The 16,593-nt window shown below is 40.9% G+C and overlaps 1 protein-coding gene across 8 annotated transcripts in view; it reads left to right on the top strand.

Moving 5' to 3' along the window:
- Positions 1-16,593, top strand: part of syngap1b (synaptic Ras GTPase activating protein 1b) — a 338,065-nt gene that overhangs the window by 85,653 nt on the left and 235,819 nt on the right. For all 8 annotated transcript variants that reach the window (XM_038272429.1, XM_038272431.1, XM_038272433.1 and 5 more), the window contains exon 2: positions 1,400-1,788. In XM_038272429.1, coding sequence (XP_038128357.1) covers positions 1,400-1,788 — 389 coding nt within the window. The remainder of the gene's footprint in view (positions 1-1,399; positions 1,789-16,593) is intronic.

Below are 16,593 nucleotides of genomic sequence, written 5' to 3' on the forward strand. Positions count from 1 at the left end.
GTGATTTATTAAAAATAACTGCAGTTTTCTCAGATTTTCTTTTTTCAGATTTATATTTTCATTCTTTTACTTTTATAGAGATTAATTTTTTTTATTTTCTGCTTTCAGATTGAGTTTTATGAATTGCATTATTTTCAAAATGTTTTTTACAGATAACATTCTCTTTGCTTAAATCGACATACAAACGCTCGCCCAGTAAAAATATGCTCACTGACTTTCTACAGACCAATAAAAATTGATCTTTGCTCATCATTCCAGAGAAAAGCCCACCTCCAGAAAAGTATGATTGATCTGTACCACATAATTTAATAAGAAATTTAAGAATTAATCGGAAAAAGGGAAATTGGAAAGAATAAATGAAAAAAAAAAAATAATGGAAAAAATAAAAAGAAAGAATCTGAAAGAAAAGAATACAAATATGAGAAAACAAAAAACTTACTAACAAAACTTTTTATTAAAAGGTATATATTTATTTCAAATCTTGGTTGTATTTTTATTCTTTCAAATTTCCATTGTTAAACATGCTATTTCCTCGGATCATTAAAAGAACAAAATTCACTCCATACATTCTAACTTCTAGTTATTAAAAACTAGTGTTGCGCCGATGCCATTTTTTGGCCCCGATATATGGCTGTGCAGTATCGAGCGATACCGATACCATAATAATGTAAAATAATTGCCATCATGGCTTTGTCAAGCTGCTGCCTACCTTTGTGAAGCAGGAAAAAATCTAATACAAAGTGAATCCAGTAGAACTTTTTATTGCCTACCTGGAATGGGTGACAATAGTTGAATAAACTTTTGGCTCTCAAAATGGTATCGGTGCCCTATTTGTTGGTACTCGCCGATACCGATACCACCATTTTAGGGCAGTATCGGGGCCCCGTCCGATACTGGTATCGGTATCGTTGCAACACTATTAAAACCAGGGGCCACCAAAGCCTACGGGGCCCAAAGCAAACTTCTCATCAGATTTATCTTGAAAGATGAATTTGTCTGTAAACGGTTTACACTGGCTCTTCCTCGTCTGTTTGTCAATCTGGCTCCCAGATCAGTAGTTTTTTTTTCTTGTAGAAGTAATGATTTCTGCAGGGTTGAAAACTTATTCTTAGAATGCATAATTCTATCATGAAACTGTGTGTTTTGTTTTTTTATTGCTATACAAATCATTAAAAGTGCATAGAACCCAACAATTATTCACTCTTGCACCCCCCCTGGTTTCTATGGGGAAATAACTGGTTAGTTGGCTCATGCCTTGGACCGGCCCTGGTCCAAGGCATGGTCTGAGTTCCACCAGATTCCTTTCTAAGATCCTAACTTACCTTGTCCTTCCTCCTCTTCTCCCCTTCTTGCTCCCAACCCCCCTCCCTGTTTTATCCCGCCTTCTCTCCTTTTCCAGATGCAAGGTGTGCCGTCCCCCCCTCCTATCATCATCATCACCATCATCGCTCCCACGCCCTCTCCTTCCACGCTCCTGCCTACCACCGTCCCTCTCACGAACGTCCCCCCTACAATCGTCCCTCATATGACCGTCCCTCCTTCGATCGCCCCATCTTTGACCGCCCTTCCATCGACCGCCCTTCCATCGACCGCCCTTCCTTCGACCGCCCTTCCTTCGACCGCCCTTCCTTTGAACGTCCTGCCTACGAGCGTCCTTCCTACCACCGTCCATTGCACGAGCGCCCCATCCAAGACCGCCCCTTGCACGACCGCACACCCCTCGACCGCTGGAACCCCCGTCGCTGTGTGAGCTCCGGACAACAGTACAGCATGTTGGACCAGGAAGAGGTACAGTGCTCTACATGTTAGGAATAAGCTGCATATGCAGCATCGAGCAAAAGTGTTGTTTCCTTTGCTGCAGAAGAATAAGAATGTCTTTTAGCTGTTTGGATTTTATTTCTTTAAATTGACACTGTGCAACTTTTAGCCATTGGGAGGTTCTAGACCTGTAACTTTTATGGTTTAGCATTTTGGAGTTCCTGGTAAATTCACAACTTCATTCATCTCTAACGAATACATCCTACATCAAACATGTATGATAATCTCTATGTCTGATCAGGTAATGATCAGATCTTCTTTGTTGGCTAACATCAACTTTATTATGGTTAGCTCTTGTCTTTAAGTGGAGCTCAAACTACGGTATACTCTGCTTTGGGTCACATCCCGCATTCAGTGACAGATCCAAATATTCATGTTACATAGAAGAGTTTAAACTAAAAGAAAAACACAATTAGAAGAGTTTTATTGATACAATTACTTTACTCTTTGGCGCTCCGACCTCGGCAGGAAACATTAGCACTGAATTTTGCTTGGATATGCATAAGACGGAGTATAAGAATAGGGATGTTTCCTCCAGGCTTGAAACTGGTGGTGGAGTGGAGATAGCTGAAGTAGGTTCAGTCCATACACTGCTGGTTGATGAGGTGGTCTGCTTGAGCTGTATTGGTGAGATCCCGTAGGCTGCATGAGCTTATACTAGTGCTTCCTTCAGGGACCTGGGAAGTCCAGCGTTGATAAACACAGGTTGCATGAACCTGTCCATGATGACCAAGCATGAAGCAATAGTGGAGAAGAAAAACTCATCTTTGGGAAGAAACCTCTGGCAGAACCAGGCTCAACATGGCGGTCTTCTGCCGGACCGGTTAAGATGAGACAGGGAATACAGTAAGAGTCCGGGAGGAATTAGACTCTCCCTATTAGAGATTTGCTCCGCATATCCATCTGGAATCCTTCCGTTGAAGTAATTTTGGGAAGGGGCGAAAATACTGGTTAGCTGATTGGCCTATGTTGGTGATAGACGGACCAAATAAACCAATCAGATCAACGTAGCATATGACGCACTAACAGAGCGACGACGAAGAGGAGCCAATTGATAGATCAAACTCTTGCCGAAACCAGCCGGGAGAAGAGCAAAAACATCTTTTCCTCTGAGAAAAGCCTCCAGAGCAGTGTTTTGCTCTTCTTTCAGTGAAGAAATACTCTGTAATTTCGATAAAACTTGCTCGATAGCCACGCTAACGCTAGTTTCATTGGCTGAAGCCGCCATGTTCTTTAGACTGCTGATTGGATGTTCATTTGGTGAACGGTTACAAATTTTCTTTAACGGAGAGTCTCCAGACTGATCTGCGAGTGAAACCTTGAAAGCTCGCGAGATCAGGATGGTCTCACGAGGCTAGTTCAAAGCTGATTGGCTTGCCAGAGGTGGATGAGGGTAAGTAATTCAGTTTCTTTAGTTCAACTTCCGCCTAGGCTTCATTTCAATCTGAAAAACCGCACAGGAAAGAAAAAGACAATTAGAAAAATGTTATTGATACAATTACTTTAGTCTTTGGGGCTCAGACCTCGGCAGGAAACATTAGTGCTGAATTTAGCTTTGATATGCATAACCAGGAGTAAAAGAACAGGGATGATTCCCCCAAAAAACGTTCAGAGGCTAAGGCAAGAAGGTCAGCATGCTCAGAAGGCAGAGACTTGAGTTGAAAGCTAAGAAATGTAGAACAGCACAATAGATAGAGGAGATGTACTACGACGGCTTACCAAAAAGGGGGCCAGTGCCGCAAAGGCCTACCAAAAGAGGACTGTTGCCGTGAAGGTTTACCAAAAGCTTCATAGAAGGGATAGTTGGATGAATGATGGAGAGGGAATGGAAGATAGATGATGAGAGGAAAAGAGCTTGGTATATCAACCATCTAGGGTGACGAGTTAGAGGAGTGAGATGGATGATATGAGGATCGGCTATAAAACACAGATTTGAAAGAATCAGGCGTACACAGGTCTGACGAGGGATGTGAATGAGTTTCAAAACCACCACCAGTATTTGCAGTTACTTACCCCAAAAGCAGATAGAGCGTTTAGCGGGTAGGATGGGTGAATGAACAGGGCTGATATATGAGTCATGGATTGATGATGAACATCGGGCAACTTGCGAACCAACTATTTTTAAACAACCCCTCAAAACCTATGGATGGGGTAGCATCCGTAAAAATGTAAGCATGGCTGCAGACAGAATGATGTCATTGTTGAAATGATTTGGCGTTCCAATGGAGAAGCAGTCTAGACCAAAAGAAAAGATCAGAAAGGCAGCCGTCATATATTGTAACCTGGTCAAGGAGGAAGGTAATGGAATTGAATCAAAGAGCGACCCTGAGGATGATGCACATGGTAACATTTAGAGCCGTAAGGTACTCGCAGCGAATATCATCCACCCCCGGGACCTTTCCACCAAGGAACTTTTTAACCACCTCAGTGACCTCATCACCAGAGATGGGAGAACCCGACTCAGAGCCCCCAGGCTCTGCTTCCTCAATGGAGGACGTGTCGGTGGGATTAAGGAGGTCTTCGAAGAATTCCACCCACCGACACACGACATCCTGAGTCGAGGTCAGCAGCACACAACCCCAACTAAAACCCCCTTCTGAGACGCCGGATAGTGGACCACAATCGCTTTGAAAAAAGCTGCAGTGGCCCTTTTAAAGACTTTGATGCTGAAGCGGTCCAACACAAAAATAAATCTGACACCACGGGTTTAGGAGGACCGATTGGTTTAGCTAGCTTTCCCACATAATAATAATAATTAAAAAAGAAGCTTTTACATTATTTAGTTTATTTTTGTCATGTTCACTTTTTTTGATGATCTAAATATTAAAATATGGGGTAAAAAAGTTAAAAACAGTGAAAATACTTCCTTTTTAGAGCTGTACGTCTACGTCTACAACTGTTTTCTCCCATCTCCACAACTTTTACAGTTTTTTTTTTCAGTTTACTTTCTGTTTCTACAGGACTGATTTTAATTGTTCAGGGTTGACAAATAGAAAGCTGAAAATCCTCCCAATTAAATGAGCAAGATGGATACTACGTACACAGAAACTTCATGCCTGACTCGGTCAGAATTACTCCACCAAAATGATAGAAACTATGTTTTTTTCTGGGAGGGCAGCATTTCTCTCTTGGCTGTGAGACGCAGTAAGATGCAGTCGCTGCAAACAGGTATGTTAGGATGATGTGAAGGGATGTGGGATTAATGAAAAGGAGTTTGGATTTTGGGACACTATAAAATTCATGATATCATTATTACGAGTTAGAAAATAGTAAACACATCTATTAAAGTGCAGAAAGAGAGAGGATGTGTTTTGAAATGACTCCAGTTAGAGTATTTGTTCATCTGTTGATAAACTGCTCCAAGGTTGATGTTTTTACAGAATTATTTCAGGTTTTTTTCATTGTAAGTCAATCATTAGAAGCCTTGTTATTTAATAAAACTGTTAAAAGTGTTAATCTGTTATAGGTTTAGTTGGGAATGTTTTAAAGTACCTGCTGTTAAACAAGCCCATGATTTATTTACTGATAAAGGAACGAGCAGGGAGCTCGTTAAGTTTATTCTCCGAGTTCCCTTCTGCTTCTCAGGTTAGTGCTCATTAACCTGATAACATTTTCTCCAGCTTGTGTGTTTGCAGGCATGGATATCTCCTCCACTACTGATGTGAAAGAGATAAATCTGTGGTTGCTGTTCATGCCAGGAGAGGGTACTGTTTTTCAGCTTTTTTACCTCTGCCTAAGAAAACTGATTTATTCAATCCCAGATTTTTTTTCAGGGTAGAATGATTATGCAACAGATGACAGCAGAGATTTCTCAGATGGGTGCACAGTTTCAAATGATAGTTGGTTACCTTTAACCGAGAGAAGCTATAAATTATACATACAGGTTTAAATACATAGGAACATGACATGCACAATTAGTTTGCGGTTATACCTAGCTTAAAAAAACTAGCTAACCAAGCTTAAAAAGACAAATGTATTTCAGAAGAAAGGTCTGGCTTATGGAGTTCAACACAAATAGGGTGAATCATTAAATATCTTCTATTTTTTATGCAAAATGGGTCAAAAACAAGTTTTTTTAACATGCTTAATAAATATTTGGGGTGTGATCTCAGAACCATGACAGATTTTGTTGGAATTTGTTTACATGTTTGCAATAAATATGAAGATAAGGGAAAAAGAGGTCAAATAACTGTCAGAAATTAGAGAAGAATTAAAAATGAGAAAATGGTGCCTTTATACTGCAGAAATGCAACCTGTAGGGTTGGGAATTGATAAGATTTTCACGATTCTGATTCCCTTATCGATTCTGTAAACAATTCGATTCCTTATTGATTCTCTTATCGATTCTGTGAAACAACGAACTTGGTAAGTGCACGTTGACTTTCGTCTACCTTCGCCTGGGACGTTCTAATTCTGTCTGCCTCTGCGAAAACAGAAGGCAGTGAACAGGAGCTGCCAGCCTCTGAGCCAATCAGGCTACCCGTCTCGTCACAGTCATCTAAATCTAATGGAGAAGGCATCCGTTTAATGAAAAAGCATTACTGTACAATTTCAGGAAATTGTGTCACCTTTCTCTCACTCCCTGAACTGCGGAGCAGCTTCGTAGCATGTTTAATACCCCCAAAGAGAGGTAGGAAACTGGTGTATTTCCAGAAATGGCATATGATTTACTAGGAACCACATTTACCTCAGCCAGTGATATAAAACTAGCTACTTACCACCAGAGTTTCCTTCCATGCTGGTCGTAACTTTAGCTTCTGTTTGGAAACATAAAAAACACGGCATTCGTTCAAATGTATGCCATGTTGTGTGCTCAGGTGTTTCTGCATGTTGGATGTATTTCCTCCCGCGGATGTTATTGCCACTTTACATCCAAACTTTCGATCAGTAAGCAAGTACGTACCTACGTACTTGCTTACTGAATGACGTGTGCGTAACTTACGTAAATAATCATGACGTAACTGCTGCTGCCCAGAGCTAGGCTCTGCTGGTGCCATGGAATTGGAACACACAATTCCCATCCTACTACCTGGAGGACCCAGTAGTAAACACTGCAAAAACGGATGATCAAATGAGTCATTTCAGGTCGAACAAAGGTTTTCTCGGCCGCCCTGGTGGTCTGTAGGGGAAATACCATACTTGCAATTGCAGGAGCCCTAGGCCCGCACCCACAGGCTCAGAAGTCTCATTCATCGCGAGAGAGAGTCTTGCTTTATGGCGAGAACAACTTGGCTAACTACAATCTTTGTTATTTAGACACATGCATAACAAATAATGTATGAAAACATGCTAAATTTTCAAACTCGAAAATTAGAACAAAATAGTCACTTACCGCAGTAGACATGGTGATTCGTTGCGTTCGCCTGTCTGCTAAGCTCAAAACAACCGCGCCTGGCTTGACGGAGAAACCAGGAGAACAGCTGAGCATATTTACGACAGTGCACTTTTACTTTCCCCCTCTGGGGGGAGCCTCGCTGGAGAATCAACACCGGTTGCATAGTATACCTTTAAATAAGTGGTGTGTGCTTCATTGGAGCAGCTAAATAGGATGATCTGCAAATTAAGTTTGTATTTTTGCCTTTAAAATTAGATAATCAAATATTATGCACCAGAATTAAGACAACTGAGTCTTTTGTTTCTATTCTAAACATAATTTATTTTATTCTATTGGCAAATTGTTTTGCCTACCTGCTAAAATTAAGAGAAAAAAATGTATTTCAAGAAAAAGTGACCTGCTTATCTTTCAGTATTTCCTTGAGTAAGGAAGGCTGACAAGAAACACAAGCCAGTTAAAAAAGATTGTGCAAAAAAAATGTGAATCTGAAGAGAGATTTTTTTTTTAAGCTTTGATGGAATGATGAGATAATCAGGGCTTTGTAAGGCCAGATAAACAGGCCCAAGCAAGATAGAGAGTTAATAATGAACCATATAATAATAATAATATAACCAATAATGCAACAACTATTGGTAGTTCTTCAAGACACTTTCTTCAACCAGTGGTGCAGGAAAAAAATCTGCATCTTTCATGAAGAATTACATTTTGCATTCATGCTGCAGAAAATATCTTTAAAGCAGGGGTCTCCAACCCTGGTCCTTCAAGAGCCATGTCCTGTAGGTTTAACATGCATCTGTGCTCAAACAGAGCTGAATCAAACGAAGGGCTCATTACCAGACCTTTGCCAAACAGAAGACGTAATTCTGTTATCTGAATCAGCCGTGTTAGAGCATTTAGACAAGTCAATTAACCTCACAGTCATGTTTTTGGACTGTGGGAGGAAGCCGGAGTACCCTGAGAGAACACACAAATGCTCGGGGAGAACATGCAAACTCCATGCAGAAAGACCCTGGAAGCTCGTACAAGCAGCAAAAATGAAGCAGCAGACGCGTGAACGTAGCATTACTTTGAACGGCCGGTTCACACCAATGTCGAGCGGTTGAAGTTCCTTTGTCGGACCTCCCGGAATAACAGGAAGCACAGCGTTCATTTTTTTCACCATGTTTTTCACATCTCCTGTGAGATGGGCACGCATGGAGTCACAGATTAACAGCGATGGTGATGCGTGGAAAAAAACACCTGGTCTCTTTACATTCACCTCCCTCAGCCACACTTTCATCATCTCCTCAATGAGGAGATGAGGAGTTCTGCATAAAGCACATACCTGTTCTTTTATACACAATCCACACCCACACTTCCCCCTTCAACGTTCTAATGGTGGTCTCAAACGTCTGCAGTAACAACACGCATAGGGCACACCGCACCAAAGGGCGCGCCGCACATTTTTAGGGAAAAAAAGACGTTTATATGCGCCTTATAGTCATGAAAATATGGTAATAAATACATGAATAAAGCACAAACATACTCAGTTTTGCTGCCGCTCTATTTTTAAATACGCAGTAGAGGTATTTAAACGTAGTAGAGGATATGTACCGCTATATAAACCCGCGCCCTATAATCCGGTGCGCCTTAATTCAATTCAATTCAATTCAGTTTATTTATATAGCGCCAAATTCACAACACATGTCATCTCAAGGCACTTTACAGTTCAACCAGATCATACAGTCAAATTGATACAAAGTTTTCTATCTAAGGAAAACCAGTTGATTGCATTGACTCATTTACTCAAATACAATCCCCCACACTAAGCATGCTTGTAGCGACAGTGGAGAGGAAAAACTCCCTTTTAACAGGAAGAAACCTCCAGCAGAACCAGGCTCATTGTGAGCGGCCATCTGCCGAGGCCGACTGGGGTTCAAGGAGACAGAAGCAGAGATACAAAAAGCAGCTGTAAAAGGCGGCCCCGTCCAGGAAACACACAGCCAGGCAGACGAGCTCCAAGGCAGCTCCCATGTCAGAGGACGAAGAGAGCACATCCACTCAGTCACGGTCAGAGAAACAGGACCACACTGGAAAACAGGCCGATCTCCAACATCTATAAACAAGGTTGTTGATGGAAGCAGCACAGCTGATGTTTCTTTCCAGGATGACGTCACAGCCAAACAGGAACAGACGAGGCAAAGCTACTCTGAGGAAAAGCAGAGAGAGCAGAAGGTTAGAGATTGAACTAACAGATTCTGCAGAATAGGAGAACAGAGAGAGAATGAAGCAGAATGATGAAATGGGGGTCCCTATGTCCTCCAAAAGTCTAAGCCTATAGCAGCATAACTATAGAGATAGCTCAGGATAACCTGAGCCACTCTAACTATAAGCTTTATCAAAAAGGAAAGTTTTAAGCCTAGCCTTAAAAGTAGACAGGGTGTCTGCCTCACGGACTAAAACTGGTAGTTGGTTCCACAGGAGAGGAGCCTGATAACTAAAAGATCTGCCTCCCATTCTATTTTTAGAAATTCTAGGAACCACTAGTAAACCTGCAGATTGAGAGCGAAGTGCTCTGTTAGGAACATAAGGAACAATCAGATCTCTGATATAAGATGGAGCTTGGCCATTTAAGGCTTTATATGTGAGAAGGAGGATTTTAAATTCTATTCTGGATTTAACAGGAAGCCAATGAAGAGAAGCCAGGATAGGCGAGATATGATCTCTCTTTTTAATTTTCATTAGAACTCTGGCAGCAGCATTTTGGATCAGCTGAAGGCTTTTAACTACAGTTTGTGGACTTCCTGATAGTAAAGAATTACAATAGTCCAGCCTTGAAGTAACAAATGCATGGACTAGTTTCTCAGCATCACCCCTGGACAGAATATTTCTAATTTTTGCAATGTTCCTCAGATGAAAGAAGGAAATTCTAGAAACCTCTTTGATCTGGGATTTAAATGACAGGTCCTGATCAAAAATAACACCAAGATTTTTTACTTTATTATCTGAAATCAGTTTAATCCCATCCAAATGAAGTGACTGGCTAATCAGTTTCCTTTTCAGAGACTCTGGTCCAAAGACTATAACTTCTGTTTTGTCTGCATTCAGAAGCAGAAAGTTAAGAGTCATCCAGGTTTTTATGTCTTCAAGACATGCCTGTAATCTATGTAATGGGTTAGCTTCATCTGGATTTATAGACAGATATAGCTGGGTATCATCAGCATAACAGTGGAAATTAATCCCATGCTGTCTAATAATTCTACCAATTGGGAGCATGTATAAAGTAAAGAGAATTGGTCCTAGCACTGATCCCTGTGGTACTCCACAGGTAACCTTTGAGCGTGTTGAAGATCTATCATTAACATGAACAAACTGAATTCGATCAGATAGATAAGATTTAAACCAGTCTAGTGCTGTTCCTTTAATTCCAACAAAATATTCAAGTCTTTCTAAAAGAATATTATGGTCAACTGTATCAAATGCAGCACTAAGATCCAACAGGACGAGCACAGATACAAGTCCATTATCTGAGGCCATGAGAATATCATTAGTGACTTTCACCAGAGCTGTTTCAGTGCTATGATGAGCTCTAAAGCCAGACTGAAACTCTTCAAAAAGTTCATTATGGTGGAAGTGATCGCAAACTTGTTTGGCAACTACTTTCTCAAGAATTTTGGATAAGAAAGGAAGATTGGATATAGGTCTATAATTGACCAAGTCATCTGGGTCAAAAGACGGTTTCTTAAGCAGAGGTTTAATTACAGCAACCTTAAAAGCTTTAGGTACATATCCCTGTAACAGAGATAGATTAATCACATCTAAAATGGAGGAGGAGATCAAAGGGAATACCTCCTTAAATAACCTGGTTGGAACTGGATCTAACATACAAGTTGAAGGCTTAGATGAAGACAATAATTTTGCTAATTCAGAGAGTTCAACTGGATCAAAGCAGTCTAAACCCGGTTCAGATTCCATGACTACCTCAGGTACAATCGCGGATAGAGGAGTGCTTATGATCTTATTTTTAATAAGATCAATCTTATTTATAAAGAATCCCATAAAATCATTGCTGCTAAGAGCAGGTGGAATGGACGGTTCAACAGAGCTATGGCTCTGGGTGAGTTTGGCAACTGTATTAAAAAGAAATCTAGGATTATTCTTATTCTCCTCTATTAATGAGGAGAAGTATGCTGCTCTTGCTTTACAGAGGGTCCTCTTATACAGCAGTAAACCATTTTTCCAGACTAGGAAGGACTCTCGCAGGCCTGTGGAGCGATATTTTCTCTCCAGTTTCCTAGCATTTTGCTTCAAAGTACGCCGCTCTGCATTAAACCAAGGAGCAAGCTTTCTATTTTTAACGGTTTTCATTTTCAAAGGAGCTGCGTTGTCTAAGGCAGTACGCAGAGAACTAGCAACCCCATCAACAAAATCATCAACCTGTGAAGGGGAATAAGCTAAGCTTTTGCACTCTGCAGCACTGCTCAGTGACACAGAGGAGAGAGAAAGTGAAGCAGATTCTTTAAAATTTATAACTGCACTATCTGATAAAGATCTACTAAAATTGAACCTTCTTTTGGGGGAGGAGAACTCTGTTAAAGTAATCCTGAAGGTTATTAGAAAGTGGTCAGAGAGGACAGGGTTGTGAGGAAATACTGTTATTTCTTCACATTCTATGCCGTATATCAGCACAAGATCCAAAGTATGAAGATGAGAATGCGTGGGACTATTCACATTTTGAACAAAGCCAATAGTGTCTAAGATAGCATTAAAGGCTGCTCTTAAGCTATCGCCTTCAATGTCAGCATGGATGTTAAAATCTCCCACTATGATGACCCTGTCAGTATTTAATACCAAATCAGAAAGGAACTCTGAAAACTCATCTAAAAATTCAGAGTAAGGACCTGGTGGACGATACAAAGTTACAAAAAGAAGAGGTTTTCTTGCCTTGAAATTTGGATCAGGGAAATTAAGGGTTAAATGTTCCTTATGTGTGTTAAATACAGTAATGGCACACATAACTGAGACTGCGCCTTTTAGTACGGTGCGCCTCAGAGATGTCCCGATCCAGGTTTTTGCACTTCCGATCCGATACCGATATTGTTGTTGGACTTCCGATCCGATACCGATATTGGCCGATACCAACCTATCCGAGCATGTATTTAAGTTAAAGTATTTAGCCTTAGTTGTAAGACTCATGTTGAAAAGGGTTTTAGTACTCTTGATAACATCTAGCCAGCTGAATTAGGTGAGATTGAATAAAACACAATGCTTGGTAACAACAAACTTTCCTTTTTATTAAGAGATAAACACAAACTGGACAAAATTATGAATAGCAATCTGAAATTGCACAGTGAACAGTAAAACCGTAAACAGTTAAAGGTGCAAGTATTACTGTAAGTTTTAATAAAAATGCAAAGCAGACAAGAGTGGAAAATAGTCTATTAACTTAGAATCAGGACTCTACTCTTGAAAAAAGACACTGTTAAAAAAAAAATCAGTGCAAATAATAGTGAACTATTACACAAAAATGCCTTATACTCCCCAATCTTCTCCACACCTAGTCTCCATCTACACATCGCGCAGGATAAAATAATCCCACACGGCTGACATTTTCCCCGCTATCTTCCAATTCACCTGTTTTAATGGTTAGGCCGGGAGACAGACCCAAAAAGACCTGTGGGTGTGTTGAAGGTGTTCTGGAAAATGCGGACCGGATTCGGGGAACACTGGCGCAAAATAGTGGAATGGATAGTTTCAATCGGCGAACCGGATTTTTTTTAAAAACTGGATCGGCAGTCTGGATCGGCATTTTTACATGCTTTGCCGATACGCATTTTTTTGCCAATATCGTCGTCCGATCCGATACGTGGATCGGATCGGGACAAGCCTAGTACGCCTTATAGTCGTTAAAATACGGTAGATGAGATATAAGAACAGACAATATTTTCCATGTAAATCAAGCTAAATCAGAAAAAAATATTTATTTTTGTGAAATTAGAATTTATTGATGGTCTATATGGGCCGGCCTGCAGCCTGGGAGCTAAAATGGCCTTTTTTCTTTCAGCGCAGCAAAGATTTGTTGCAGTTTCAGCAAAGGACACAGAACCAAGCTTGTTAAGCAGGCGCTGGCGTCTGTCCCTTTTTTAGGGAGTTCTGGACACTTTCTGCATCGATCCAGCTGTGGCTGAAATGGGCCGTCATCAAAGAAGAAGGTGTAGCAGAAAAATCATTGCAGTGAGTAACTTTGCTCTTGGCCTGGCAGTGGAGGTTGGTACGTTATGTAACCGCCTGGAGATGCAGCAGAAAGGGAGCAGGGCCTTTTAAAATCCATAGGTCACCTCTGCAGGCCTGACAGCTCCGTTACGGTTCGACACCATGAATATGCTAATGTCGTTTTTAATCTGCTTTAATGTGACAAATCGTAGAGCCACAGTGGGGCTTGTTTTCATTGTGAGGGTGGATTATGATGGACTGCCTTTATTTGTTTAACCTGTGCAATAGTTTACTTGCATAATCCACCTGGATCTCTTTGGTGTCGCTATTGATAATAAAGTGAATGTTTTTATAGCTCGGTGTGTGCGTGTGCATGGCTGCCATTAGTGTTTCAGCTGGTAATCACTCAGCGGAAGAGAGCCCACTGCGATCCAGATAAGTGACCCGTGCTTCTCTGAGAGGTTTCTACGGACAGCCCGATTCAATTAATCGGAACCTCATCCCCTTCTAATTGTGCCAATAATGCAGCAGCTGCGAATGGAACAGGAGGGAGGACTGACGCGCTCATGTCCGTCACCTCAGCGACGGAGAGAGGCCTTTAAATATTCATGGCTGTCAGTTCATGCAGAGCGGGCGGACTTTCCCCCTCCCCCCTGATCCATTCCTATTCATTCCAGACGGCTTCAGGGGAAGGAAAGCCAAAAAAAAACACAATCATTTTATAGTTTTCCACAGCAAACATTCATAGTGGACTTCTTTTTTGCAACAGCACAGCCCTTTCACCCCTCTGGTTGAAAAGGAGGGGGGGCGACCCAGGTTTCAGCTCTCAAAAACTTACAATGCAGCGATACAGTTGATTCCTTCCCAATACAATCTCAACTCCCATCGCTATGCAGGGGAACAAAATACAGGGTTCCCGCGGGTCCTTAAAAAGTCTTAAAAGGCATTGAATTCTTCAAAATGAAATTAAGGCCTTAAAGGAATAGTACACCCAAAACATGATTAGCCTTCATTTTCTACTCACCCCCATGCTGAACAACACTCTGGAGTACTTTTTTTGATATCTCAAATGCATCTGGAGATCTGGGAGGCTTCTTGCTGTCTGCTGACATTCAAATAATGGAGGTCTATGGCGCCCGAGGCAGAAAAGGTCCATAAAAGTCCACAAAAAACGTGTCAATATCCCTCCATACTGCTCGTCCAATGTATTCCAAGTGTCCTGAGTGGGTAGCGTCCATAATTTACTCGAAACGAAGTCATTTAGAATGTTTTTAGAGCATAAACAGTAGTGTATAGGATTTCCTAAAAGCGCGTTCACGACGCTACGGAAACCGCGGCAGACCAAACCAGATGAAAGTGCGCATTCAGCGTCTGCTCTGCCGATAATGCAAGCGTAGAAGAAGAAATGTGCTGTTTACCTGTGCAAAGAAAGAAACAACGAAAGAAAAATGTCTGAGGACTTCAGTGTTGAGGAAGAGCATGAGTTCTTTGCCGAGCTGAATGCGCACTTTCGTCTGGTTTGGTCTGCCGCGGTTTCCGTAGAGTCGTGAACGCGCTTTTAGGAAATCCTATACACTACTGTTTATGCTCTAAAAACATTCTAAATGACTTCGTTTCGACTAAATTCTGGACGCTACCCACTCAGGACACTTGGAATACATTGGACGAGCAGTATGGAGGGATATTGACACGTTTTTTGTGGACTTTTATGGACCTTTCTGTCTCGGGCACCATAGACCTCCATTATTTGAATGTCAGCAGACAGCAAGAAGCCTCCCAGATCTCCAGATGCATTTGAGATATCAAAAAAGTACTCCAGAGTGTTGTTCAGCATGGGGGTGAGTAGAAAATGAAGGCTAATCATGTTTTGGGTGTACTATTCCTTTAATTGGTATTAAAATGTCTTAAATCAGTCTTTCGTAGGTCTTAATTTTTAAAACATCATAAATAGGATTATTTTTATAACGATTTATTTTTGTAATCTAAATAAAACCTTAAAATTGACAATTTGTTTTTCTTTTTATAAAAAAAAAAATAACGGCTCGCCTTTATTGGTTCCGTCCCGATAGCGGAACCAATAAAAGCGTTGTTGCGGCCGGGACATTTGGGAGATGCGCCATTAACTTTTTGTCTGGAAAATATGAGCAAGTGTAAATGTAACCAAAATTGTCTCCAGCCAAGAGTTTTCTCCACGGCTAAAACCAGGGAACATACATGAGGCTCAGTGGATTTTGGGCAAGAAGCGCTTCATTGGTTTCGCATGTGCGAAGCGCGAAACACAAAGCGTCAAAATGGAGTTACAGAGAAACAGCCGGTATTTCTCAGTTTTGTTCCACCCTTGTCTCTGCAACGCCTCCACTTATCACCAAATCAAACATACTAAGAAAACCATACAAAGAAAAATAGCTGCAAAAAAGACTTAGCACTGGTTATGTTGTGGCTTTAAAACTGATTTGTTTTGTTCCCTGCTAAAACAAAGGTTGTGAATTCAGTTAAATAATTGTTAAAATATATCTGTCATTTGTGTGTTTTTATCTTTCTTCCTGTATGGGAAGTTTTTCAAAATTTGAAACATTAGTGCAGTGGTTTATGTTAAAATAAACCTTTGGCTTAAGTTGTCGCAAGCAGGTTTCTCTTGTGTTTCTTGTGAATTTGGTCTTAAATTTTTATTTCAAGTGGCATTAAAAAGTCTTCAAAAGTCTTGAATTTAACTTGCCTTATGCTGTAGGAACTCTGAAATATCTCTCCAGGTCAGCCAGGCCAACAATGACCTGCAACGACTGCCTTTTCAGAGGAATAGGCCAGTATCGGGTATTGCAGGCCAATAACGACCTCGACGACTCATATTATTAAGGGGTGGAGCTGGTTTTCCATCTCCAATGTGCATGTTTTTTAAGCCAATACAAGGTTTTTGTTGGGCTACTCTGTAAAAGCATGGAACTCAACACTAATCAAGACATTTTGAATTGAGAAAGCTTCATGGATAAGAAGCGAAACTTCTTCAAACTTGGAAAACAAAGTCCAGTGGGTTTTTTTTTTTTATTACTTTGACCTTGATGACTGAGAATCTCCATCAGCGCTCCGGTTTTCTGACGCTGGTCGTCAAAGTGCAGCAGGACCTGAGAGATTCCTGCAGCTCCTTGCATCAATCCTCCTTAATTCCACATATCAGATTATCATTCATACATTTCCTCTGATCTGTCTATCATCTAATCTCAGTTTTTCTCTTTTTCATCTCTCCATGCATG

Source organism: Cyprinodon tularosa, unplaced genomic scaffold (genome assembly GCF_016077235.1).
Source record: "Cyprinodon tularosa strain WSP-4 unplaced genomic scaffold, ASM1607723v1 ctg83, whole genome shotgun sequence".
Classification (NCBI taxonomy): domain Eukaryota; kingdom Metazoa; phylum Chordata; class Actinopteri; order Cyprinodontiformes; family Cyprinodontidae; genus Cyprinodon; species Cyprinodon tularosa.